This window comes from Mya arenaria, chromosome 3 (genome assembly GCF_026914265.1).
Source record: "Mya arenaria isolate MELC-2E11 chromosome 3, ASM2691426v1".
NCBI lineage: Eukaryota > Metazoa > Mollusca > Bivalvia > Myida > Myidae > Mya > Mya arenaria.
In genome coordinates, this window is record NC_069124.1 from 55,483,928 (window position 1) to 55,511,457 (window position 27,530).

Below are 27,530 nucleotides of genomic sequence, written 5' to 3' on the forward strand. Positions count from 1 at the left end.
TCAATTGTGTACAATTTATTGCCCAATTTTCAAGTTGTTACAATTGTTTGTATTCACATAATTCACAAATAAATGACAAGTCCCTGGTACATAAAGACAGCAAGATCAGATTTAGCATTACAGAAGAGATAAAACAACTGCATGAAAACAAAACAGTAGGAAGTAAGTTTAACATACATTGACATATAAGAGTTATCAATTTGATAAGATATTGCATAATTATCATCATGTGTCCTTGTGTTATTAAAAAAAGTGGATTAAAACAGTTTGTTAAAGGTTCAACATAAAAAGACATATTATGCATCATATAAAGAATTTTATACATCATTCTAAAATTCCTAAACCAACATGACTATGCTAAAATACAAATGTGTACAAAAACACACATTACATAAGAAAGACAACAGCACAAAGTACATAGATACACACCGATAGGATGGTGACAATTTTGAGAACCCTACAACCTTCCAACACTACACAATTACACTGATATGTTATAACATAATAAGAATAAATAACTGCAGTTGTTCTAATAAAATCATCTCTACTTTGATACAGCGTTTAAAGTGCCTAAATGGAATTGTTTATTTCTTACCATTATTTCTTTATTTCATTGTTGATACAGATTGATATGTATATACATTGAAAGTCACAATGTTCTAACTAACCATCTATTTTTGAACACAACAGGTATGAGACCCAAATTCTTTGTGCCTGGTATGGTTAACAAGTGTTTTTTCTGCATTTCTTAATGTTTTCAATATTTTTCAGCATTTTTAACATACCTCTTGCAAAATTTTACAATAATTTCAGATCTTTTTCAATACATTTTGTATCATATCTGCATGTTTTAAGGTAATTTTTAAACATTTCCCTAATCACTAAGTAAGACCAAACTATTATACAGATATTTACATCGTCGACAGCCTTCATGTCAGCTGTTATTTCCCTGAAGTCTGTCGCTTCATTTTCTGTTCACTGAAAAACAGGAAGTATTACATTCATCTTTAGCAAGAGAGACCCATTTAGCACTAAAATTGACAGAAACAAGTCAGTGTATCAATGTCAACATTGCTCCATGAAAGAGTCGCAACACAATTCAATTTATAAAGATTAAAATACCTAGAATAGCTAATCAATAGTATTTCTCCCTAAGGTTTAGAGACCAATTATATAACATACATATTTATATAAATCAAACTTTGACATAACCCACTCGACCATTGACCAAGTCAATCGACCAAGTCAAGTTTTCCCCCCAGAAAAATAGGACAATTATTTAATCGGAAATTTGTATCGTTATCTTAATCTGTTTCAAAAGTCTAGACACTTGTTGAAATCGGTATAGCTGATGCCAATCAGAAGATCTCGGCCAATATCAAACAATTATGACCTTGGCAATAATCAAGTCTTTATAAATAATCCATCATGGTTGCTTCTATATTGAAATTGTGTTATGTGTATTCATCCATCAAGGGTTGTATTAAAACATAATGAACATATAGCGAAGAGTATCAAACTGTTTTCCTTTAATTTGAATCTTATTTAAAGTTTATCCTTAACGTAATTTGGGGGCATGATGGTGAACAAGCGTGCTAAGTTTCAAAGCCAGATGTCAATGGACTTTGAAAATATTTGAGGCCGTACGCAAACTTTAACATAAATTCTAAGTCGAAAAAGGGGCATAATTTGGTTAAAATGCTTGATAAAGTTATTTCCTCCTGTGTGCAGGTTGGGGGCATGATGGTGAACAAGCGTGCTAAGTTTCAAAGCCAGATGTCAATGGACTTTGAAAATATTTGAGGTGGTACGCAAACTTTAACGTAAATTCTAAGTCAAAAAAAGGGGCATAATTTGGTTAAAATGCTTGATGAAGTTACCTCCTCCTGTGTACAGGTTGGGGGCATGATGGTGAACAAGTGTGCAAAGTTTCAAAGCCATATGTCAATGGACTTTGAAAATATTTGAGGTGGTAAAAAACTCTTACAAAAACTTTAACATAAGTGGTTACGCCGACGCTCGGGTGACTAGGATAGCTCTCATTATTCTTCGAATAGTAGAGCTAAAAATGACTGAAGACAATCACATATATATATTTTCCTTACATACTTTGAATGTCAGTACACCTTCAAAGTGCATTAGCACTTTTCTCAGATTAATGACCTAGACGTTTCCCCAAAAGGCCATTCATCCAACACCTTCTATCTTAGAAATCTTTCTATCTTCTATTTGAGACGGGATGCACAAGATCAACAACTTTATTAATTCATTTATCTTGCAATTCTTTGTGTGATGTTTGTGATATATTCATCAGGGACAACTCTGCCACTCAACAGTGCTTTCTTTACCATTTAGAGATGGGAACAGGGCATTTCTGCGTTGGAAAACATGTCTTTTGGACTGAAATTGGGAATTCTAATTTAGCCTAGAAATGAACAAGAGTGCTTTAAAAAACAGACAGTATAGATGAAAAAATGAGATAAAGTTTGCATCAACTTTTCTGTACAATACTATTTTTTTCAAATCATAAAATTGGGAATTTTATTTTCACTTTTGGGAAAAAAGAATATGTTTAAACATTTGGAATTGCAGTGTTCGAAATTCGCGGTAGCCAGATAGCCCGAGGCTACCAAATTTCAGCTGGGGCTACCTATTTTCCACAGAAACTTATGATGATCAAAAAGCTAATTGCTCTGCTATTCAGGGCTAAAGCCATGTGCTGAATGTTTGTTTATTTAATCAATGAATATAAACACATGTCAAAATTAATTAACGCCCGAAGTGACAAGTAATTATCGATCAGTTTCTAACCAGTAAGTGTGTCTATTTATAGCAGCAGTCAAACTCTACGACGTCAATAACTCCACCCATTATGTAAATAAACGGATAACATCGGCAGTTTCGACAACTACGAGGGCTATGCAAATCAATAATGCTAAAATAGCAATATCAACATTGATACATTTTATTTATTTCGTTTAAATATATTTTATTTATTAGCTAAAATAAAAGCAAAGATATTTGAGTTTTTAATGCGAACAGAATATAACCATTCTACAAACATCGTCTTAAATGCGCAGAAAACAGGTGCCCGTTTACTTCTTGACAAATTTAATCAAAGTGAAAGGAGAACTGTCGGATATAGTTAACTCGTTGTCAGTGTACAGTACAGTAAAGTTCTATTTTATACCTTTGAATTGCTTTGCCATTTATTTTAAAGAACAATTATAGGAATATTGGCAATATCAATATCGATATATTTTTGTTGTTTCCGAAACTTGAGAAAGTGAAACTGAAAGTTGGAAAGAGAAAAATGTCATTGCACAATCGCTGGTGGATTTCGGATTTTACAAGGATGCATTGGATAACGGAACTTAAAGTACATGCATAATTCTTTCCATTAAATAAAATGATATGTTCAGAATTTTTTTTTCTCTTTTTATCACCTTTTTGAAAACTTTATTAGTTACTGAACTTTTGATGACAACACTTATTATGTATGACTATAATGTATTATTGACGCATTGTTCAGATTGGGGAACATTTATTGAAACTGTATGAATGTGCTTGATTAGATGATCAGAATCGCTGTGGAATCTTATTTAAACTTCCAAAAATTATTACGAACAAGTGATACTTTATAGTATTTAAGTTTGGGCTAGTGAAATTGGTTTATGGCTAGTAAAATTTCCTATCTGGTAGCCCTAATGGGCTAGTGGAATCAAATCCGAATTTCGTACACTGGAATTGGGCCAAATTTTAGCACCAAAATTGTTGAAAAAAAAAAAGACTGCTTGAAATAAAAAAAGACTTAATAATATCTATGCAAAAAATGTTTCATGTAAGACAATAAAACTTTCAGATAATCATTTAACACTTAATATATTTCTGGTATGCATCAAACTATACCAATACACCTGGCTTTGTTCCACCTTAGCCTCCAACCCATGTTAACCTGAATCAATCATTAGAGCAATGAAGTCTAACCTTCTCGCAAGGGGGATTTTCCTGTGGGTGCTGGTCCTGTGATGTTCTCCTTCCCATGTTGGAAGGCCTTTTCTGGAGCAAACCTCCGTGGGACAGTCTTCTCCTCCAGCTTCCGAATGTGACGCTTCTGTTTCTCCACCTGCTCTTTCAGGGAAAAGTTCTCCTAAAAATAGATGAATTAGAGATGTTATTTATCTACGTTGATTTTGAATTAGCTTTCAACACATGAAAAAATAGCTGCTATATAAGAAAGCAGTAAAAATCATGAAAATCTTCTACAGTTTAAAAAAACATCTACAGAAGGCTTCAGGCACACCTGTTAGATTTCATGTTTAATATGCTTGTTTGTATCATTCAGACTGCTGACATTCAGTCCCATTTGACTTTCAGTCAAATCTCTTGGCACAACATTTCACAAGATCCATGGTTATATTATGAACAGATACTAAGCTATTTAGCAAGGAATTCACAAGATCCATGACTGTATCATGAACAGATACCCACCCATTTAGACAACAATTCACAAGCTCCATGCCTATATCATGAACAGATACCCACCCATTTAGTCAACAATTTACAAGATCCATGGCTATATCATGAATAAATAACAACCAATTTAGCCTACAATTCACAAGATCCATAGCTATATCATGAACAGATACTCACCCATTTATTCAACAATTTACAAGAGCAATGACTGTATCATGAACAGATACCCACCCATTTAGACAACAATTCACAAGATCCATGCCTATATCATGAACAGATACCCACCCATTTTGACAACAAATCACAAGCTCCATGCCTTTATCATGAACAGATAACCACCAATTTAGTCAACAATTTACAAGCTCCATGCCTTTATCATGAACAGATACCCACCCATTTAGACAACAATTCACAAGATCCATGCCTATATCATGAACAGATACCCACCCATTTTGACAACAAATCACAAGCTCCATGCCTTTATCATGAACAGATAACCACCCATTTAGTCAACAATTTACAAGATCCATGGCTATGCCATGAATGAATAGCCACCAATTAAGCCTAACATTCACAAGATCCATGGCTATATCATGAACAGATACACACCCATTTCATCAACAATTCATAAAATCCATGGCTTTATCGTTAACAGATACTGACCCATTTAGTAAACAATTCACAAGATCCATGGCTATCTAATATAAAAGAGATACCCACCCATTCAGTTAACAATTCACAAGAACCATGACTATTTCATGAACTGATACCCACCCATTTAGCAAAACTTTTACAAGATCCATGGCTATATCATGAACAGATTCCAGTCTATGAAGCAACCAATTCACAAGATTCATACATATATGTATCATGAAAAGACACCTACCCATTACACCAATTATCCACAAAATCCATGGCTATATATCATGAACGGATACCCACACATAAAGCAAACAATTAACAAATCCATGGCTATATTATGAACAGATACCCATCCATGAAGCCAACAATTCACAAGATCCATGTATATATAATGAACAGATACATACCCATTCAGCCAACAATTCACAAGCTCTTTGGCTATATCATTAATAGATACCCGCCCATTTAGCAAACAATTCACAAGATCCATGTATATATAATGAACAGATTCATACCCATTTAGCAAACAATTCACAAGCTCAATGGCTATATCATTAATAGGTACCGGCCCATTTAGGCAACAATTCACAAGCTCAATGGCTATATCATTTATAGGTACCGGCCCATTAAGGCAACAATTCACAAGCTCAATGGCTATATCATTATAGGTACCGGCCCATTTAGGCAACAATTCACAAGCTCAATGGCTATATCATTTATAGGTACCGGCCCATTTAGGCAACAATTCACAAGCTCAATGGCTATATCATTTATAGGTACCGGCCCATTTAGGCAACAATTCACAAGCTCAATGGCTATATCATTTATAGATACCCGCCCATTTAGTCAACAATTCACAAGATCCATGTATATATAATGAACAGATTCATACCCATTTAGTCAACAATTCACAAGCTCAATGGCTATATCATTAATAGGTACCGGCCCATTTAGGCAACAATTCACAAGATCCATGTATATATAATGAACAGATTCATACCCATTTAGGCAACAATTCACAAGCTCAATGGCTATATCATTTATAGGTACCGGCCCATTTAGGCAACAATTCACAAGCTCAATCGCTATATCATTTATAGATACCCGCCCATTTAGTCAACAATTCACAAGATCCATGTATATATAATGAACAGATTCATACCCATTTAGTCAACAATTCACAAGATCCATGTATATATAATGAAAAGATTCATACCCATGTAGCCAACAATTCATAAGATCCATGGCTATATCATTTATAGGTACCGGCCCATTAAGGCAACAATTCACAAGCTCAATGGCTATATCATTTGTAGGTACCGGCCCATTTAGGCAACAATTCACAAGCTCAATAGCTATATCATTTATAGGTACCGGCCCATTTAGGCAACAATTCACAAGCTCAATGGCTATATCATTAATAGATACCCACCCATTTAGGCAACAATTCACAAGCTCAATGGCTATATCATTTATAGATACCGGCCCATTTAGGCAACAATTCATAAGATCCATGGCTATATCATTTATAGATACCCGCCCATTTAGTCAACAATTCACAAGATCCATGTATATATAATGAACAGATTCATACCCATTTAGGCAACAATTCACAAGCTCAATGGCTATATCATTTATAGGTACCGGCCCATTTAGGCAACAATTCACAAGCTCAATGGCTATATCATTAATAGATACCCGCCCATTTAGCAAACAATTCACAAGATCCATGTATATATAATAAACAGATTCATACCCTTTTAGCCAACAATTCACAAGCTCAATGGCTATATCATTTATAGATACCGGCCCATTTAGGCAACAATTCATAAGATCCATGGCTATATCATTTATAGATACCGGCCCATTTAGGCAACAATTCACAAGCTCAATGGCTATATCATTTATAGATACCGGCCCATTTAGGCAACAATTCACAAGCTCAATGGCTATATCATTAATAGATACCCGCTTATTTAGCAAACAATTCACAAGATCCATGGCTTGAACAGGACCAATAAGGAGTCACTGCTAGGGGGGCCTAGGGGCATGCCCCTCTGAAATCTTTTAAATTCTTCATGCTATTTAGTGCGTTTTTTAAGCATATTTTTATAATATGAAAACAACTTTGAAACTGTTAACAGTAAAAAAAACAACAGTCAGAATGATTCAAAAACGTTCATGCAAAAAAAATGTAACAGTAGGTTAACTAACCATGCTAGTAATTCAATTAAAAAAATATATGCTTAGTTCAAGAAAAGAACTGTAAGGAACATAAAGCACAAATTAAACATTGTAATTCTTACGCAAATTTGGTTGAAAATAATCGTTGATCTTTGGTTTCGACAATGTGTTCAACCAAGCAGCCAGAGGAGAAAGAGTTGACTGGGTAACGACAAAGTAATGTATAACAGTCACCTGCAGACTGCAGAATTGAAACCAGTCTCTTAATTTTAGCAAAAGACATGTAAATTACAAATACAAAAGACTTTACTGCAAATAAAAAAATTCCCACTGGAGAGATTTAAATGCAATGAAAAATGGTCAGGAACAGAAACCAACCCATCTAACCAACAATTCACACAATCCCTGGCTATATCATGAACAGATACCAACTCATTAAGTATCAAAAAACACCAATTTTGCCGACAATTCACAAGATCAGGTGTTAGATCTTGAACAGATTCCAACCAATTAATCCAACAATTTACATGATCCATGGTTATATCATGAACGGATGCCCACCCAATTGACCAACAATTCACAAAATCCATGGTCATATCATGAATGGATACCAACCCATTTAGCCAACAATTCACAAAATCCATGACTGTATCATGAATCAACACCCACCTTTTTGAGAGTGCCGTTTTCGTCCTTGATCTTGACAATGTGTTTGATCTTCTGTTTCTGGTTCTGATGTCCCAGCAGTTGGGCGTAGTTCCGACCCAGCTTCTCTATCTCAGCTTGAACATCCTTGTTTTGACCTGAAATTTAACATTCATTATAACCACAATCAACACTAGTCTTATGCTTATAAATTATCTAAAAGCTGGCCTTAATCAGGCAGCTGAAACAAAAACATTGCAAGCAGATAGCAACGCTTGTCTGTCATTCTCCATTGACCAAGGGACATAAGTTAATTATTTTCAAAAAACATTATTACTCCTTGCTAAGCTGCAAGCATAATTCACATTGTCACTGGTACATATACTTGGTTTGATGTGAAGATGTCAGACTTTATTTTGCTATTGCCAATTTTGTACAGTTGAACACCGTTAATCCGAAATCGCAGGGACCAAACAAATTACTATTTGGAATAGCGGTGTTTTGGATTAACAATTTTCTGCAAATGGCAGCGTTCGCGAATTATAGATGACGTGAAATACTAAGTTGTGATGATTGCAATTTTGGTAACACGTTTTTACGATACACAGGGGTCGACACTAACCATTTTCCCAAGGGATCCCGAAGGGACACCAACATCTGAAATCCGGTGTCCCTTCCTGAAATTAAAGAGTCCCTTCCATTTTTTACATTTTTTTTCATTAATGAGCCTGTTTTAATATTAAATTGAACATACAAATCCAGTGCCTTTTACTTCTCAATTTGTAATTCAAGTATACACCATATTATACATGTTTTCAACAGCATACAATGACAAGTTAGTTATAGCACAATGTCACCCATGTGAACCTCTGGCAATGGCAGAGAGGAAGATTTGGGTCTTAAGTCGGTAGATTGGGTTCAAAAGTGGTAGAATGTCTAAGTCACACAATGGGTACAATGTAAACAAAAACTTGATGTTGTTACTATTTTTAGATTTTCGGAAAATACGCATTAAAAATGCCATGGTTCAGGGTCTTGTCAGATGTCATTGCTTTTGATTGAAAAACAGTAGGAATATCACATTGTGAATCAATCAGACTGCCCAACAAGTGTAGTGCATACTGGAAGAGCAGACAACTGGAAAATAGTGTATGTTTATTTTCGCGCCAAAATGTCATTATTTTTAATCCATTGATTGAAAATAAATATTAAACTTTGGGAATTTTATTTCTATAATGTTTTGATCAAGGCATAAAACAAAGAATGCTGAATAGTAGGATGGCTTCCCAGTAAACTAGTTCCGTAGGATGCCCGTCTTTTGTGCCGTAAAAGTTACTGTAACAACTCGATGGTCGCATCATTAAGGCATCAAAGTCAGCAGTTTTGGCATCTTTTTGGGCGGTTCTGACACATGAGCAAACTAGTTCACCATAATTATTGTACCGATTATAAAAGTCTGTCACCTCTGACACCATAATTATTGTACCGATTATTAAAGTCCGTCACCTCTGACCTTGTTGATAATGTAAACAACAAAGTGGAAGCGTTAACCCGCATGCGCACTGTGAAATGACCTGTTTATTTATAGATTCATGAAGTAATTATAGTGAAAAGGTCAGCCATACTTTCGCTTTAGTGTGTCCGACGTATTAATATTAATATCTTTTTTACATGCACTGTCAAGAAAGTTAGGGGGACCCAAATTTAGGTAATTAATTCATGAAACGCTATTTATTTATTGATATTTAGCTTATATCAGTCAAAATTTAAGTGTCCCGACGGAATACCGGACTTTGAAGTTCAGGTGTTCCTCCCGAAAAATTGGTGTCCTTGAGATCCCGGGACCCCGTTAGTGTCAAACACTGATACACTCGGTTTGAGTTATCTTTCGTATACAAAAACATTTGTTGATTTTGTGTTTAATAATTGACAAATAACAAAACATTTAAAACAAAATGACAGCACATGTATGCATTCGGATTGTTCGGTAATGGGTCGAGTGAGCAATCCAGGGATCAAATCAGATGAGACATTTTCGAATGATATTCAAATTGTGTTAACCAGCAATTATATACACACTACATTGATGAATAGCTCATTTTCTGACCTCGATGTTTGTAACATACGCATACTCAATGTCATTTTTTAACAAGCGCTAATTGTGCTCTATTATCACCTCAAGCCGATGCCCGAGTGCATTTGAATTGATCGTAATAGCGATTATTTTGGAATAGGGATTTCGGTATAAAGACCAAAAATTTAGTAAAACAAAAAAGGAGTAAAATTGGGACCGAAAAATTATTTTGAAATAGCGATAATTTCGGATAAACGGTGTTTGGAATAACGGTGTTCAACTGCAGTTTTATCAACAACTAAAACATCAAGGCTAGGACTAAATAAATCCTTGAGCTCAAACTTTCTAGGATTTTATGAACCACTGTGAATGGCGTTGACCAATATCAAATTAAAGAGACTAGACAACAGATGGTAAAAAAAACCTCTGTAAATTTTGAATTGGAAAAATACCAAATAACTGTGAAAGAAACATGTGTCGTAAGTGATGTGAAACATCGGTAAGTAAGATTCCATGCCTTGTACACATTGATATAATTTTTATGTATGTTTTTTACAATTTTCTTTTTTTCTTAATTTTATCATCTGGTGTCTAGCTAGTCCTTTTAAAACTGAATGTTTGAAAGATAGTCATTCTTAAGCACACATACCAAGCAGCATGTTTTTCTCAGCCTCGAAAGCATCCAACTGGTCCATGAAGGGTTCAACCTTGGCCTGTAGATCTTCATACAGCTGACGGTATCTTCAGAATAGGAAGTTTCATATACAATGGGGCTCTTTCTTTTTACAAATTGGTAATTTTACAATGGAACATGGGCTGTCACAGAGACAGCGCGCTTGATTATTCCGCCCCTTTTCGGTGTATGGATTGAATTTTTTTTGCGAAACATGCATGGATCACTGTTAGATTAGATTTCAATGCAATACATGATGTGCTGAGATATTTACATAAATTGAATGGAAAATATTTGAGGTGGTACGCAAACTTTAACGTAAATTCTAAGTCGAAAAAGGGGCATAATTTTGTCAATATGCTTGTTAGAGTTACCTCCTCCTGTGTACAGGTTGGGGGACATAATGGTGAACAAGTGTGCAAAGTTTCAAAGCCATATGTCAATGGACTTTGAAAATATTTGAGGAGGTACACAAACTTTAACGTAAATTCTAAGTCGAAAAAGGGGCATAAATCTGTCAAAATGCTTGATACAGTTACCTCCTCCCGTGTACAGGTTAGGGGCATGATGGTGAACAAGCGTGAAGTTTCAAAGCCAGATGTCAATGGACTTTGAAATTATTTGAGGTGGTTCGCAAACTGTAACGTAAATTCTAAGTAAAAAAAGGGGCATAATTTTGTCAAAATGCTTGATAGAGTTACCTCCTCCTGTGTACAGGTTGGGGGGGGGGCATGATGGTGAACAAGTGTGCAAAGTTTCAAAGCCATATGTCAATGGACTTTGAAAATATTGAGGTTGTACACAAACTCTTACAAAAACTTTAACATAAGTGGTTAAGCCGAAGCTGACGCTCGGGTGACTAGGATAGCTCTCCTTATTCTTCGAATAGTCGAGCTAAAAAAGTATTGCTATTAGATGGGTGTGTGGTTTTTGAAATTCAAAAATCTTCCGCACTCAGTTGTTTGTTGGCCCATTCCCAGACCTAATTTAACTATTTTTAATATTTACCAATAAGGGCAGACTTACAATTCTGACTGGCCTTTACCTACCACCTACCCCTTTACCAAAATAAACAAGTACATAAATTACCTTGCCAGTTCCTGTTCTATCTCGTGCGTATTTGTTGCTCCTGTCACATGATCCCTTAGCTCAGTCAGCTGTTTTTCATATTCCTCTACCAGGGCAGACTTCTGAACCTCAACAACCTCCTTTTCACTGCAGTAAGAGATAGGTTTTTTCTCATTGTATGACAATAAGGTGTTTTTTGTTTAAACTGATACAAGTCATACTAGCATTGGGCATCATAAAACAGACATGTTACAATCTTTAAAGTCGTACTGAAACAAATGTGTAAATAAAATTGACTGCTTGTCTAGTTTTAATATTTCCATCCTAAAATGGTTAATTGTTTTGCGCAGTTAATAAAAGACACAGCAGTTTAATTGCATTTCATTTTTCGTAGTCGGCAACCACAATACAAAAAATTCTATATTTCTCTGGAGTGGACAATTGTACCCAACTTGCTTCCATTTCTGCATTTCATATGACATGCTGGAAAATGTTTTACTTAACAATAATGAGTTAATTGTATCTATTATTATGTAGATACATTTTGTGTAAAACATACAAATTGTGAATTTAAACAACATTTTTTTCTCTTTTTTTTACAAGAATCACACAGAAAGCATGCAATAAATGGTACATAATCTCTACTCAGTGTTAGCGAGGGATACAACTAGTTAGCAGGGAATAACTGAAGGCTCTGGTCAGGTTGTTTCCCATTGTAACAAATCATGTGTTTCTATGATAATTTACCGATATCACAAGGAACGGTAGATATATCATTTTATTAAGAATTATTTCTCTTTCACACAGCAATAAAAGAACCTTCTTACTCACTTTGGAACTTGAAAGGAATTTGAAGGCAAACCAAAATACTGACATAATTATGTGTATTAGACCCCCCCCCCCCAACAATAAAAAAAATAATGTTTGTTTCCACTAACAACTAATAAAAAATAGGGTCGGTAGGAGGGCGAAACTTTTTTCTATTTTATTTTTTGAAACACCTCGATTTCTGTACCAGGGTATCTGTTCTCAGGGTATATCGCTATTGTAGAAAGTTTAAAATACAAAATGGTCAAATTTTAACATGTTCACTCATTAGTCATTAGTGAATATATTGTAGGAAATTAGGAAAAAAATCCACACTACAACAAAAAAGTGTAGGGTCGGTAGGAAAAAATAGTGGGAACAAACACATTTTTTTAAGTCTAAGCAAAGTGAAGCCTTTAAACAAGGGGAAACATACTAACCAAAATCTATCACACGCTTTAAACCATAGGGGAAATGGCATGCATTTAAAACCTTAGTTCTTTTATTTACAAAAGAAAACTCGAATTCCCTATCTTATCAAATTACGTGAAGTATTTGATGGGAAACAAGCTGGGCACCAGAATGTCTCACCCGGAGTTAGCGTTGTCTATCTCGTCAAAGATCTGGTACCCGGTGTGGGTGACACAGATCATCTTCTCATACAGGTAACCATTGTATCTGACAGATGCATACATATCACAATACAATAACAATCAATATTGAGTAGGTTTTGAACACAACAAATTATGAATAAAATAAAAAGTAACAAACAGTATGTGTTTTGAACTTCCACCAATAGAAACTATTACAAAAACAAACGAATAACAACTAGATATCCATTAAATTAATATAGAGTTTGAAAAACCACCAGCCAAGGCTTGTAAAGAAATGGCCAAATTTACTATGATAAAAAACTACAAGTATGGAAAATGAGATGGCTGTGGGTTTGTTAATTTTTTGCGAAGTTTGTAATTTGCCCTTCATTTCATTTAATACCAGGGTAATTCTAATGGCCTTTTCCTGGTATTATTCTGTCATCACTCAACCTACCTCTTCAGTATGTCAATGCGTTCACAGTAGTCCACAGCCTCGCGGGCTGCCATTGTGATCTCTGCATCAAGCTCTTCCACACGCAGCTGAAGCTCATCAACTTCTTCACTCTTCCTATAATGTACAAGATGGCAGGTGTTTAAATTACAGGTAATATACCACTCAAAACGGGTATTAAAAAATAACTACAGCTTAAAACTAAAACTTAAAGTAAATTTTGTTTGAATGACCAAAAAAATTGGTCCCCTATTGGAGTTTGTCTGTATGGACACGAGTAAAGAATTTTGAAATATATGCCCTTACGTCTGTAGGTGTTCCTTGTAGTCCACGATCTGCTGTTTGTAGTTGGAGACCTTCTGATTAGCTGCAGTCAGCTCCGCATCTTGCTCTTTCAGCTCCCTGAAAAAAACCCAATTAATATAACTCATAAGAAGTTCTTTTATTGCTCAAACATGTATGGAAATAGAACTCTCTGTGAAATGCAAGCTTTTTAAGACAAATTTTCAGGATTTACTTCACATGATATCTTATATTGCAGAAAGTTTAAAATAACATTTTTAATTTCATTGTCTAGTTCTCCAATGGTCTAATCAGCACAAGCCTACAAGCCCTTCACTGGTTATGTGCGTTTAAATAAGGGATGGCAAAGTTTACTTGATTGTTCGTTCAGAAAAACACACAAAAAAACACAGTGTATTAAATTTCACCATATGCACAATTTACAGATGACATACAGATGATGAAACAGTACTGATGCATTGCCATAGACTCTCATACTAATGTTTTCCCATAGAAAAAGTAGTCTATCGATAGCCTTAATTGAATTGATCCCCATGATCACTACAAATTATAAGCCAGGCACTTAGAGCACTGCCCTGCACAGACAACTGACAGTACAGTGCTATTGAAGAGTATTTAATTCTAACATGCGATGAACCTTATACAGGTTACATTTACATGTCTCTTTTGAAAACCAATTCAAATTTTTCCACATACTCCATTGGAAGATTATCCGAGTAACAATTTTACTACTCATTACCATCCCTATGTTAAATTCTTCGTGTCATATAGCTGGCCTTATTCCATATTTTTTATTTCAAAAAGTAATATAAACATTCAAGCTTGTTCATTAAAAAGTCTGATTTGATGACTGTTTCTCTTTAACATATAAGTTGTCAATACATACTGCATGTGCCTTTCATCCTGAGTTTTCATTTTTTCTTCCAGCTCTATCAACTGCGTAGACATGATCTGTATGCTGGCATCCTTGGCCTCATTCTTTCTTGATAGTTCATCTCGCTCATCACAACGCCTGGAAATAGGTAACACATTCTTAGTGATTGATAATGCTCTACAAATTGTCTGGACCTTCAAGCTTGCATGCTTTGCATAATTCTTACTTGCTTGTTCATCACAAAGCCTTGGAAAAGTTGACTCAATGAAAGAGTAGCTTACAAAATCTACCGCTTATGGTCAAGTTAAAATCATACTTGAGGGATCAGCCCTTGCAAGCTGTTACCTTAACTGAATACAAGTTTCAGGAAGTCAGCCCTCGACTGCAGGAACCATGACTGAATGAATAAATACTTGAGGAAGATAGTCCTTGTCTGCTAGAACCATGACTGAATGAATATAGATACTTGAGAAAGTCAGCCCTTGTCTGACAGTACTATTACTCATGACTATTATACATACTTGAGGAAGTCAGCCCTCGCCTGCTGGTATTGACTCTCAAGGTCCTCATATTTCTCCCCCTGAGTCTGTAGCTGGTCTGCCAGCCTGTCCGTCTCCTGGCTCAGCTCCTCAATCTCACACACTTTCCTGGAATAACAATATGAGAAATGACTTACATTCCATAGGCAGTAATCAATTAGCCAGTCGGCAATGAAAGGATCACTTCCCCAACTCACCTTTTAGAAATTTAGAAATCTGTGCTAGTTTCCAATCTGTGTGTGGACAAACCATCAATGGAGTAATAATTGAATAACCTCTAAAGTCAACGTTAGAGCTCCTATTATATCTAAAGAATAAACCAGAAGTCATTATAAAGCCAAAGCGAACAAGTCCCTTACTGGTCATAAGACTTCTGTAGGTCAGCAAGGTCAGCCTGGACCCCAGTTAGGGCCTCATCCTTCCCCTTCAGCTGGTCTTGGAGGCCCTCAATCTCAGCTTCTAGCCTACCACACTCACTGGTTTTACTGAAATTGAAAAAAAAACATGGAATATAACCTTACATTTAGTTACATTAAAATTGCACAATGGTAACAAATGATCAAGAATCGATGCACATCTACATGTAATACGGTTTTATTCCAAATAAGGATATTTACAGAACTGGCCTGTATTTAATAAGCATATTAGTAAATATTTTCAACTTAAGAGAACATTTCGTAGTTGTTGGTGATTATATTAAATGCCTCCTCTTTTTATAAAAAATATGTATAAATTGTTTATTCCATTTTTCTTGCTTATTTTCATACTTTTGCTATTCAAACAATGCGATTGACCTGGCAGCTGAAGGGCTGAAACCATTTTGGTGATGGGTTTGAGCAGCGCTTTTGGTTCCCAATGGGGTTAAGCATCTTACAACAGAAACAAAAATTGAAAGAAGCCCTTTCTAAAGCTCTCCTGACTTGAAGCAAACTGGAGTGTCGATACATGTAACAACAAATAAAGTAACAACCAACAGTAACCAGTGAACTTTTTTTAATCAGTTAATTAATAATTAAGGAATGAATTGCGGGGTTGATGTCATTATCGGGGTATGAACGCAATTGGGTTGGTCAATGTGTGTGGAGTCCGAAGGACTCCACGCATACTTTGACCAACCCAATTTCGTTCATATCCCCGATAATGACATCAACCCCACAATTCATTCCTTATATTTACACCAATAGTTCATTATTTCATTCAAGAATTGTTAAAAAAAATCTTCATTTCATTTAAGAAAACCTTTAAGTAATCCGTTTTTACCCATTCTGTAAATAGAACGACCCGACTATAACCGGAAACATTTTTTTCAGATGACGTCACAATAACGCGGGAAAAGCTCAACCACTTGAAATCACTTTAAAACGTAAAATTGAAACACTTCTGGTACCATTATATTTAAAATATAATAAAACTTCTGGTACCATTATATTTAAAATATAATAAACTAACACTTTTAAAAATGTTGATCTATATTTTACAGGACATGCAGACACAATTCAACCAATAACAAGATCAATAGCTTTCATGTAAATTGTTATGCAATGATTTACGATCCGAACATATCCGAAGATGTTGCGCTCATCGATTGATGAACGCAATTGCCGAAAGGCAGTTCATTTAAGGAATGGAAGTTGAGGTGTAAATATTTATTTATAAACATTTTTACATTTATAGATTTTTTTGTCCTTGGAGCCATTCAGTCTGTAGAAATCCGCGAACAAATCACATCCCTGAGAAACACAAATTTACAAAAATCCTATAAAAAAATATCCATCCTCACAATTGCAGCTGTTCCTGGAGTTCACGGATCTGAGAGGCATTGGTGAGGAGGTCAATGCCGTGTCGTTCCATGTCACGTTCCATCTGCTCTTTCTCTCCCCTAATGGCCGAGATCTCATCCTGGTTATGAGCTAACTGTTCCTCATACTCCTCACGAGTCTGGTTACTCTCCATTTCAAGCACTGAAAGTGTGGGGAAATAAAACAACGCTATATCACCTACAAGAATATTTGATAATGATGCTCAGGGCTCTCGCGAGGGGGCGACTTAGGCGAAGTGGTCGCCTAAAATTCCCAGACTTCGCCCATTTGTATCATCAAAGCGACATTGACTTCGCCGAAAATTTTAGCACATTGTAAATCTGTCAATCAGCAAGTATTTGGCCACTGTCCAATCAGTCAAAACATCGCAATTAGTCATTCATAAAATTTGGTAATCTCCTTATCCGATATTTGGGCCGTGTCATCCAATTACCAAAACATTGCCAGTAGGCGGAGGTATTGAAATTTAACCAATCAGAATGTACATTGAGAAGACCCTGATCAAGTGATCGTTAAAATGAGATAGAAAAGGCGACATAATTATGAAAAATCGTGTCAAGAATTAATGAAGTTAAAAAGTAATTGATATATGTATTGAAAAAACAATGCAAGACATTTTAAACATTGTTGCTTTTGAAGCAGACGGTCATAGCCATTTCGGGCCATCGGCAAGGTGGCGCTAAGAAATCAATAACATGACGTATCACCAAATATTTAATTGGTTTTAGTGAAATGTTAATGATGAAAGATTTGTAAACACAATTTTTTTTTTTTTTTTTTGCTTTATGTAGTTTACTTACAGTATTTTTCTCCTGTTTATGATGTCAAAAAAATCGGCGAGATCGCAATTTTGTCAGAACAATTTTTCGATTTAATTTCTCAACCTCCCATTATGTATCAATTGGTAAAGTTTTCATCAAGGACAGTGATTTAAATGTCATTTGGTTCTTAAATGTCAGCATATTTAAAATTATTTAGCCAGAGACAAGTAAATAACAGCAGAGCTGAATGTGACATTCGTACCCTATCCCGAACGTACCAAAATAAGATTCGTCCCTCTACTATATTGACAGTTCATTTATACGGTCATTTTGATTGTTTCAAATCCTTAGCTGTCTTGGTTTTTGTTTAATTTTATTTGCTATTTGGAAATAAACTACCGGTATGTGACATTGACAAATACACTTTTGCTGAGCCAAAAATGATGATTTTATGTAATTATTTTATGAACATTTTATATAGTTATAGCAAGCAATTTGAATGTGAATATAAAAAATTTGAGGTGTGTGGTATGGCATAGTGTTTGTATCAGGTGTTACGAAAAGTATAACTTCTCCCTAAAGTCTCCCCACTTCTCCCTCAATTGACTGAAGGGAGAAGTCACTTCTCCCAAAATTTTCAGCCAGCCCTTTTTGATAACATTTTAGCTTGCCATCTTCAAAAAGCATGAGCCAAATTGGACTAAAATGATTATATTTCTTGTTCAGAAAGCTGTTGCTTTTTCTATCAAAGAAAACAAAGAACATGATAATAGATTATAAGTATTGAACATTGTTGCTAGTTTTAGAATATTTCCACTACAACTACATGATATAATACACTTTTACAAACTTTAAAAAAGTAGCATAATTGTTTAAACAAGATTTAAATCAAATGCTTGCCAACTCTTTACTTCATATACCCTACTGAAACCATGCCACATTCCACACTTCCTACCGTTGATCCTACACTGCAGCTTGGCCACCTCCATATCAACTTCTGCCTTCTCAAGCTGTATGTCCTCCAGGTCATGACTCATCTGGTCCCGCTGTTCCCTCAACCCGTCCACCTCGCTGATCAAGTCTGACACCCGACTTTGTGCATCATTTTTCTCTAAAGAACACTTCTCGGAGAAGTCATCAAAGTCTGATTGGAATTTTTCAAGTGTGCACTGTAGTGTTTCATTCTGATTTTTCAACTCCGTGGTTTTATCATCCGATTTTGTTTTTTCAAGGGTTAACTTCTCAAGACGTTCTTTCAAGTTATCCACAACCTTATCTGCTTCACATTTTGTCTCATCAACCTCACATTTGACTAGCTTCATCTGTGCTTCCAGGTGCCCTATCTCTGTATGCAACTGAGATTTCTCATACACAAGATCTCCAAGTTTGTTCTGTAACTGAACCAGCTCTGCTTTCTCACCATCCAACTGTCCAAGCAAATTTTGTATCTGTTCCTCTGTGTAAGCCTTCTGATCTACAAGGTCACACTCCAGTAACTTCACCTTAACTTCTGTATCAGTCAACTGACTTTCCACCATGGATTTCTGAATGACAAGCTCCTCCACCTGAATCAGAAGATGCTTTTTCTCACCCTGCCATTTACATTCAGCGTGTTCGAACATTTCTTCAAGCCTGGCATTTTCTTCCTTAGTCCTGCTAAGTAATTCACCAGTTTCCTTAAGTGTTGCAGCCAGGTCTTCATTTTCCGCTTGTAATTCGACAATGCGTTCATGAAGCCCAGAAGTGGATTGACTTACAAGAACTTCCCTGTCTTCCAAAAACCTCAATTTCTCACAGTTCTCTTTCACTGCTGTTTCATGTACCTGCTGTAAATCATCAAACTGCAGCTGTAGTTGTGATTTGTCAACTTGTAGCTCTTCAATATTAACTGTTAGTGACTTTATATTGTCTTTCATGAAGTTATTGTCATTTGAGAGACTTTCAATTTGTGTCTGTAAAAAGGTGGTGTTCTCTTCAAGGTTCTTCCTGGAATCAGAAAAGAAAACTTCACTAAATTAAGAGCATTAACATTCCGGTCACAGGCAAAACCTAACTGAAATCACCCAATTGCTTTTCAAAATAGGAAGAAGGTAATTCTTTGAGCATTGATTTTTAAATCATTTATCTTTAAAAAGAATTTCTACCAAATCAAAATGTTGATGTTTCAAAGTGTTGAAACCAAACCCATCCATGCAAATCAAATCTGAAAATAACAGGACTATCTTGCATTTATTTATGATAATATGGTTATAATGTACCCCAACATTACACCAAACCAAAGAAGCATGATTATCCACATCCAGCCTGCCAACCTGTGAGTCTCCAGTTCTGTCCTGGCCTGCAGTGCCTCATGTAACTGTCCCTGTATGTCCTGTACTGCAGCCTTCAGCTGGCTGTTTGTAGACACAAGACCCTCATACTGGCCCACCAACTCGCTAGTTTGGCTCTCTAATCGCTGGAATACACTTGTCATCCGGGCATGGAGAACCTAGGTGGTAGATGATTGTATATGATTATGAACAAGAATTTTAAAGACTAAATTCTAAAGTTATGATTTAGTCAACAGATTTCCAGCGTTTACATTGGATATGTTTGTGTTTCACCTGTCCACAATTATATTTATACTAACAACTAAGGTTCTTCTAGTCAACATACCGAAACATTAGCTGAACCAATTGACCACTCACCACACTCACATGTCACTGTGTTTATATTCAGTAAAGTATCATTACCTCGTATGCTTTCTTGACAAGCTTGAACTTTTCATCTGTTGTAAGCTTTTCATTCTGTAGCCTCTTCAAAATATCTGGAATCACGTACAGCAATAAAATGGTATTATAAAACCATTTTAACCCATAAATGAACTTATTCGGTAAACATTTACTACTTCCAACACACAGAAATGTTAAAGCCGTACAAAGAAGATTTTTTCTGACCAATTTTCAGCCAAAATTCACCCCAATTCTCAATGCTTAAACATATTCTTTCCCCAAATTGTGAAATTAAATTAATTATAATGAAATGAAGTATTTATCAACTAAAACTCTGGATCCCAAAATAGTTTTTATATGAAAAGTTGATGTATTCTTTAACAAATACACAATCTTATATCTTTTTAGTCTAATTTTAAAGCATTTTTGTTCATTTCTAAGCAATATTTATATATCAAATTTCATTCAAAATGCTGCATTTTTCCTTATCTAAAAGGCCCCAGCTCCTTTAAAGAAATGTCTGGGTAAAAAAACACTGAGCTATACAGTAACTTGTACACACACTGACCTGCAGTTTTCCTGGTCCTCGTTGGTGAGGAAACTGTACCATCAGCTTTCATTTGGGACATGTCCTCTCCCTTTCCATCTGAAGAATGTTAGAACATCTCTAATATGTTACATACAGTACTGGGTTATGCTTTATGACAATAATTACAGAAAAATTGAATATTCCGGCATTTCATCAATATTGTAAGAAATCATTTTATTTTTTCTATTTGAATCCATGAAAATGAGTAATTTGAAGATCCAGATAAAAAAGTCATGTCAAAATATGACCACTGGACTTAAAGTAAGTAGTTTTTCATTAATTTTTCAATTAACAGCACTGTTAATCCCACCATCACATATTTATATATGGCTTGATTTGTACCACACAGGAAAAAATCCCTATTCCCCTCACCTTTAGACAACATTCCCTCCAAACCTCCCAAGCTCGAGTCCAACCATGCCACCTCCCCTACCAGTGTCGCTAGGGTTGCCTCCAGCTGTTCCCGTAGCCGAGTGATCTCCCCGTCCTTCTCTCGTACGGCAGCTCGGAGTGTGGTAACCTCTGCCTGCACCTCCTCATACTTCCGACCGACATTCTCGCTCGTTGACACCTGGGGTATTGGAATTTCATTTCTATATACATTGAATATTAGTTATCACACATTTTTTACTTTTGGACAGAACATTTTAACCAAGTTAAAAACATTTCAGTATTTTCTCCATACTTTGAAAATGAGTGAAGTCTTACAACTTATTCCATTTTTTTAAATTAAAGTTACACATGAGATTTTATATCAATTGGAACTATTTACACTTAAAATTCCAAATAAAAGATGGCCAGAAAACATGGGTTTTAAGCAGAATATTATATATATATATACATAAAACACACCCTATTTTTGAGAAGATCATTGGATTTCTTAGCCTCTTTCAGTTCCTTCTCAGCTCCAGCAATGCGGGCCTGGAGGGAGCTCCTTTCCAATGTGGCATTATGCAGTCGCCCATCAAGTTTCCGCAACTCTTCCTCCTTTTGTGATAGCAGCTTTTCTCGATCTGTCCGCTCCTTAACTAGCTTGCGAATCTTGAGAAGAAACATCCACTTTCCAAATAATGTTTTATTCATTCAGGGACATTCTTTTTACCCTTTTCACATCTTTGATCAATTCATGGAAACAATCATCAACAAGACTTAACTTTGTGAAACAATTAATTATTATAGTTATGTACAAAAGTGCATGTCCAGTATCATCTTTAAATGTTACATCAACCATAACTTCCCATGTAAATGTAGCATACAGAAAGGATAGGCTAGCAATACGCTAGGTACGTATATATATATACCTCTTTTTCCAATTCTTTCACTTGACTCTGGTCCACTGTTGTTAGAGGCTTTTTGTTTGGCTGAAATCAGAATTTCAGAGATGTTGCTATAGTTATTAGAAAAACACCAAACAGATATTAGAATATTCATGATCAATAAACAACCTGGAAAACAACTGACAATTATAATTAAGGCAATCTCTTTTTCGTAAACAAGTTACTGAGTGAGATTATAATAGAGGATAAAATAGAGCTGTCACAGGAGTGCCGAATTCCACCTGGACACAGGATTGGCAAACAATTTATTTAAAAAGAGGCCATAACTCAAAGGCAATTGTACACTGCATTATCACTTATCATGTTGAACAATGTTGTTTAATTAGTGTCCATTGAGTAATTTAGAAGTTATGCCTCTGACAAGAAAATGCAACAAAGTGTAATTATTATGTTGTTAGCTGAAATATAAATGTGCTTTACCATCATTTGAAGTTTAATTAAATTCCATCCAGTAGATTTCAAGTTATGGTCTGAACAAGGAAAATTGCATGGGTACTATAGAAAAAGCCCTGGAGTATAATACTCGCGTACTTTTACACTAACCATGTCCAAAATAAACCAAATACAAGCATTCCTTCATTTTCTGGAATACAAGTCAGTGACGCAGATCGGCCAAGTTTGATGCAAAACAGCAACAGTTACTTCAGAGTCAAGGGACTTTTCCACCCTCCCCCTTTTCCACTGCAAAATTCACCAATTTTGAAATTTTTGGCAACATTTATCTTTAACAACTGAATTTATGCAAGTGCAAATGTTCATACATCTTTCTATGCCCTCCTGCATGTAAATCAGGGTTCAAATTTAGACTCGCATACTCGCAAAATGCGAGCGACATTTGCAAATTGCAAGTGACTTTTATTCAAGCTCGCAAAATTCTGCGAGTGGCTTTTTCTAGACCACAAAATGTTAAAAGAAAAGTAGAATAAACATGAACTTAACTCCACTATGTAGTCAAGTGTAAACCTGCTGATGCAAGCCAAAGAAAAAAAATTGTCCTGAACTTACTGGTGGTGGAGGTTTCTTGTTTGGAGTGCTTGTAGAGGTGAATGAGCTTACATTGAAAGTTTGCTCCGCTGAAGTGATAAAATAGAAAAATAAGTTTTGAAAACAAGAATTAAATCTACATCCATTCACAATTTCCTATTTAGAATTAAACAATTAGAATAATGCTCCTTGAATCTTAACGCATTTAACAACTGATTGGAATGTGAATTTGGTCAAACTCTGGAGTCAATAATATGATCTGGCCGCTGATTGATCTCAAGTCGCCAGACAACATGATCACTATTATTTAATATGTCAATAACATAAAATGCACTAAATCGTCACCATGGGTGACTCTTGACAGAATGAATATATTTTTTTTAAAGTTTTTGCAAACATCAAAAATGAGAATCAACGTCAAGAAATGATAATTAAGCTTGCCTCTGCCGTTTTATAACAAAATTAAAAGGACTCAAAACACAAAGGGCTACAAGCAGACAAAATAAATTATTCCAAACATACCTTTTGGAATTTTAAATCTCTCTGTCTTGTCGACAACAAACCCAGCAGCCTTCTCACACTGTTTTGGGTCATAAGTGCCAGGTGGGGGAGCACAACCTGAAAATTACAATATTATTTTAATACATATCACAAATAACTATTAAGTATGTTCTTTTTTTGGTCCAATGTTTAAAAAGCCTCAACTGCCTGCCTTTTGCCTCCACACCCTGATGATTGCTGGCCATCACAGTGTATGGCTGTACTTAAAAAGGTTACATGACTGTTGTGGTACTAGCAAGTTGCCCACTAGATTTCCCTAGCACAGAACAGGTCTAGTTCTCCTTGCAGAGGATTGAAGCTCTTCCCCAAAATTTGATAATCTTGAAGGTCCTCCACTTGTTCAGCTTGTCCAATTCACATGTTTGACGAAGTGTCAATCCTTGCAGTATTTTAAATGTCATACTTGTGGGACATTTACCCTTCACTTTTAAGGTCTGTTTTTAAATTCTCAGGTCAAGAGGTCACCATGGGGAACCTTGATCGTCTGGACCCAGAGTCTGCTTACTTTAACAAACTTAACAGGCTCATTATCATCTTCAGAAATCTAGAACAGGCTGCTGGTTTTTACCAACGCCAACTACATTGAAGGATATATTCTGAAAGCAATTTTTGTCAGTAGTTGGCCAGCAAGACATTCCTTCAATTGTTATCTTACTGATCCAACTTGCAACGTACAAGGACCTAAATCATCATTTTCCACCACATTTATATGCATGGCACCATTGTTTTTTTATGACAAAATACAGTGTGGCAAATCATTTGGATTGTGTAAACTAAAATACTGACAGCTTGATCCTTTCAACAAATGTTGATATATTTTCAAATATTGTCTTTGAAGTCCACAATTTTGAATAGCATCATTGATGTGAAAGCATTTTGTAAAATCAACCACTCTGGGCCAAATCTTAACTTCTCTGGGAAACAAATCTACTTTTCTAGCACAGCCAGAGTTTCACATGTATGAAATAGTGTTTCCAATTCTGTTGTTCAGTCAAGTTTTTCCCGGAGACCAGATCAGAACTAAATATTTGAGTGACCATCTATTGTTTGAAGGTCAATTCATCTTTTCTTCTATATCAGTAAATTATCCAATCACCATAACAATTTCTTTAAAATTGAGATAATTACATAAACAAAAGTACATTAACTTTGAACTAGAGCTGTCACAGGAGTGACGAACACCCCCAAATGCCGCCTGGACACAGGAATGGCAAACCATTCTTTTGAAAAGAGGCCATAACTCCAAGGTTACTGCACACTGCATCTTCTTTTATCATGCATGTATTGTTTTATTTAAATCTGTTGGGTAATTTAGAAGTTACACTGCTGACAAGAAAAACTAGCCTTTCATGAGTTATCGTCCGCAAACTGTTTTTCTATTTTTAGTTACAGTGACCTTGACCTTGGCCCCACCAGCCCCAATATTGAACTTGACCTGTATCTTCTGATGTTACACCTGTGTACCAAAAATTGTTCAAATCTGTCTAGCCTTTCATGAGTTATCGTCCGTAAACCGTTTTTCTATTTTAAGTAACAGTGACCTTGACCCCACCAGCCCCAATATCGAAATTGACCTGTATCTTCTGATGTTACACCTGTGTATCAATTTTTTTTCAAATCTGTCAAGCCTTTCATGAGTTATCGTCCGGAAACCGTTTTTCTATTTTTAGTAACAGTGACCTTGACCTTGGCCCAACCAGCCCCAATATTGAACTTGACCTGTATCTTCTGATGTTACACCTGTGTACCAAAAATTTTTCAAATCTGTCAAGCCTTTCATGAGTTATCGTCCGGAAACCGTTTTTCTATTTTTAGTAACAGTGACCTTGACCTTGGCCCAACCAGCCCCAATATCGAACTTGACCTGTATCTTCTTATGTTACACCTGTGTACCAAAAATTTTTCAAATCTGTCTAGCCTTTCATGAGTTATCGTCCGGAAACCATGAAAACCGACAGACAGACCGACCAACTAGCTCACTCCTATATACCCCCTCAAACTTCGTTTGTGGGGGTATAATAAGCCCTGTTCTATGGAGGCTATTCGTTGCCAAAAGTCCAGACGTGTATGTGTGTATTTTAGGTTTGTATCATTGATGATTTACAAATTTACATTTTACAACCGCCAACTCATCGGTTGTATGTTTACATTTTACACTGCACATTTTCATTTTTCATTGTACCGATTGGAGTTTTATTCTTGTTGCATCTATTCAACAGAGGATTCAGGGTTTCTAAATTACATCATCATATTGTTAAAGGCAAGTTATACGATCTATGATTTAGTGAGTTTATACAGGGTCAATCTGACAAATATACATTTTGACTACTATAATGACAAATGACAAATCAATACTGAAATACTGACGAATAGAAACAACAAAAAGCACGTCTACATTGACAAATGTAAGAGATATTGAGTACGATTAAGAAGCACATTGTGGGAATTACACGTCTGGACTTTTGGCAACGAATAGCCTCCATACTGTTCACAGGGATTCAGTCTATGGTAATCCTTAGTCCACCTTAATGGCCGTCAACGAGTCTTTTGACGAGCGTCTGGTGTGAACTAGCTACAATAATGAGCTATCAGGGAAACTATTTTATTATCTTAACATTTGTTATGTATCCTGTCGAGTCTGCCTCAACAAGCACAAACTAGTAGCATTTTCGCAATTTTATTTGATAACTCTGCCAAGAATACTGTTTATTTACCGACTCACAAATCTTCGCCAGTAATTTTGACCATGAGGCAGCATGAGCTTTTCAACTTTACGGGAACCGGGTATGTTAACCTCTTGACTGGTACCCGTCCGCGCGTAGAGCCAAAAAGTGCATGCCGGGTTCAGCACTTGTGCATACTCAACTGAACATGCATGCTACATATGCAGTTGTTTTATCAAAAACATCTTACGACTAAAAGAGGATTATTTGTTTGTTATGTGTATCATAGAGTATGAAAACACATTTTCTATGATTCTCAGTCCTAGAGATCACCCTAGGAACCAATCACTCGAATCAGGTAGCTTGACTGGCCAAAAATGCAGTCCAAATACCAAGTACGTAACTATGCTGCTGCCACCAAACCTTGGAGGAAAAGTGTGGTGAAAGACCTTCACATATAGGCAGCTATGAAGATGTCTATTATGCATAACATTTTGTGTTGATCTGACTCTAGGTTCTCGTCCTCTGCAGGCCGTCTCAATAAAGGAGTTAATAATTAAACAGCCCTGTATTGAACGTTTAGTACAGTAACAGCAGAAAAAAATATTTTCAAAAAATGTGTCAGTGGCATCAGAAGAAATGTATACCTTGGTTGTCATTGAAACGTTTGATTGATGCTTTTGGGAATGACATTTTCTTTTCTATAAAACTCGGATCAAAATAACATTTTCTGTCTTGTTTACAGCCGCCAACACTTTTGAACTTGATTTTG

At 35.7% G+C, this 27,530-nt stretch overlaps 1 protein-coding gene across 1 annotated transcript; it reads right to left on the minus strand.

Moving 5' to 3' along the window:
* On the minus strand, positions 1–27,530 carry LOC128226775 (hyaluronan mediated motility receptor-like). Its single transcript, XM_052936821.1, has 21 exons — positions 27,406–27,530; positions 24,057–24,152; positions 23,556–23,623; positions 22,515–22,574; positions 22,066–22,254; positions 21,586–21,784; positions 21,193–21,270; positions 20,646–20,719; positions 20,226–20,401; positions 18,869–19,899; positions 17,113–17,293; positions 15,692–15,817; positions 15,315–15,440; positions 14,806–14,931; positions 13,923–14,018; positions 13,620–13,733; positions 11,784–11,909; positions 10,671–10,762; positions 7,972–8,105; positions 3,988–4,150; positions 1–978 (listed from the first exon to the last, which is right to left on the minus strand). Exons 1-21 carry the CDS (start codon positions 27,449–27,451, stop codon positions 965–967), a joined length of 3,315 nt encoding a protein of 1,104 aa, XP_052792781.1. The 5' UTR covers positions 27,452–27,530; the 3' UTR covers positions 1–964.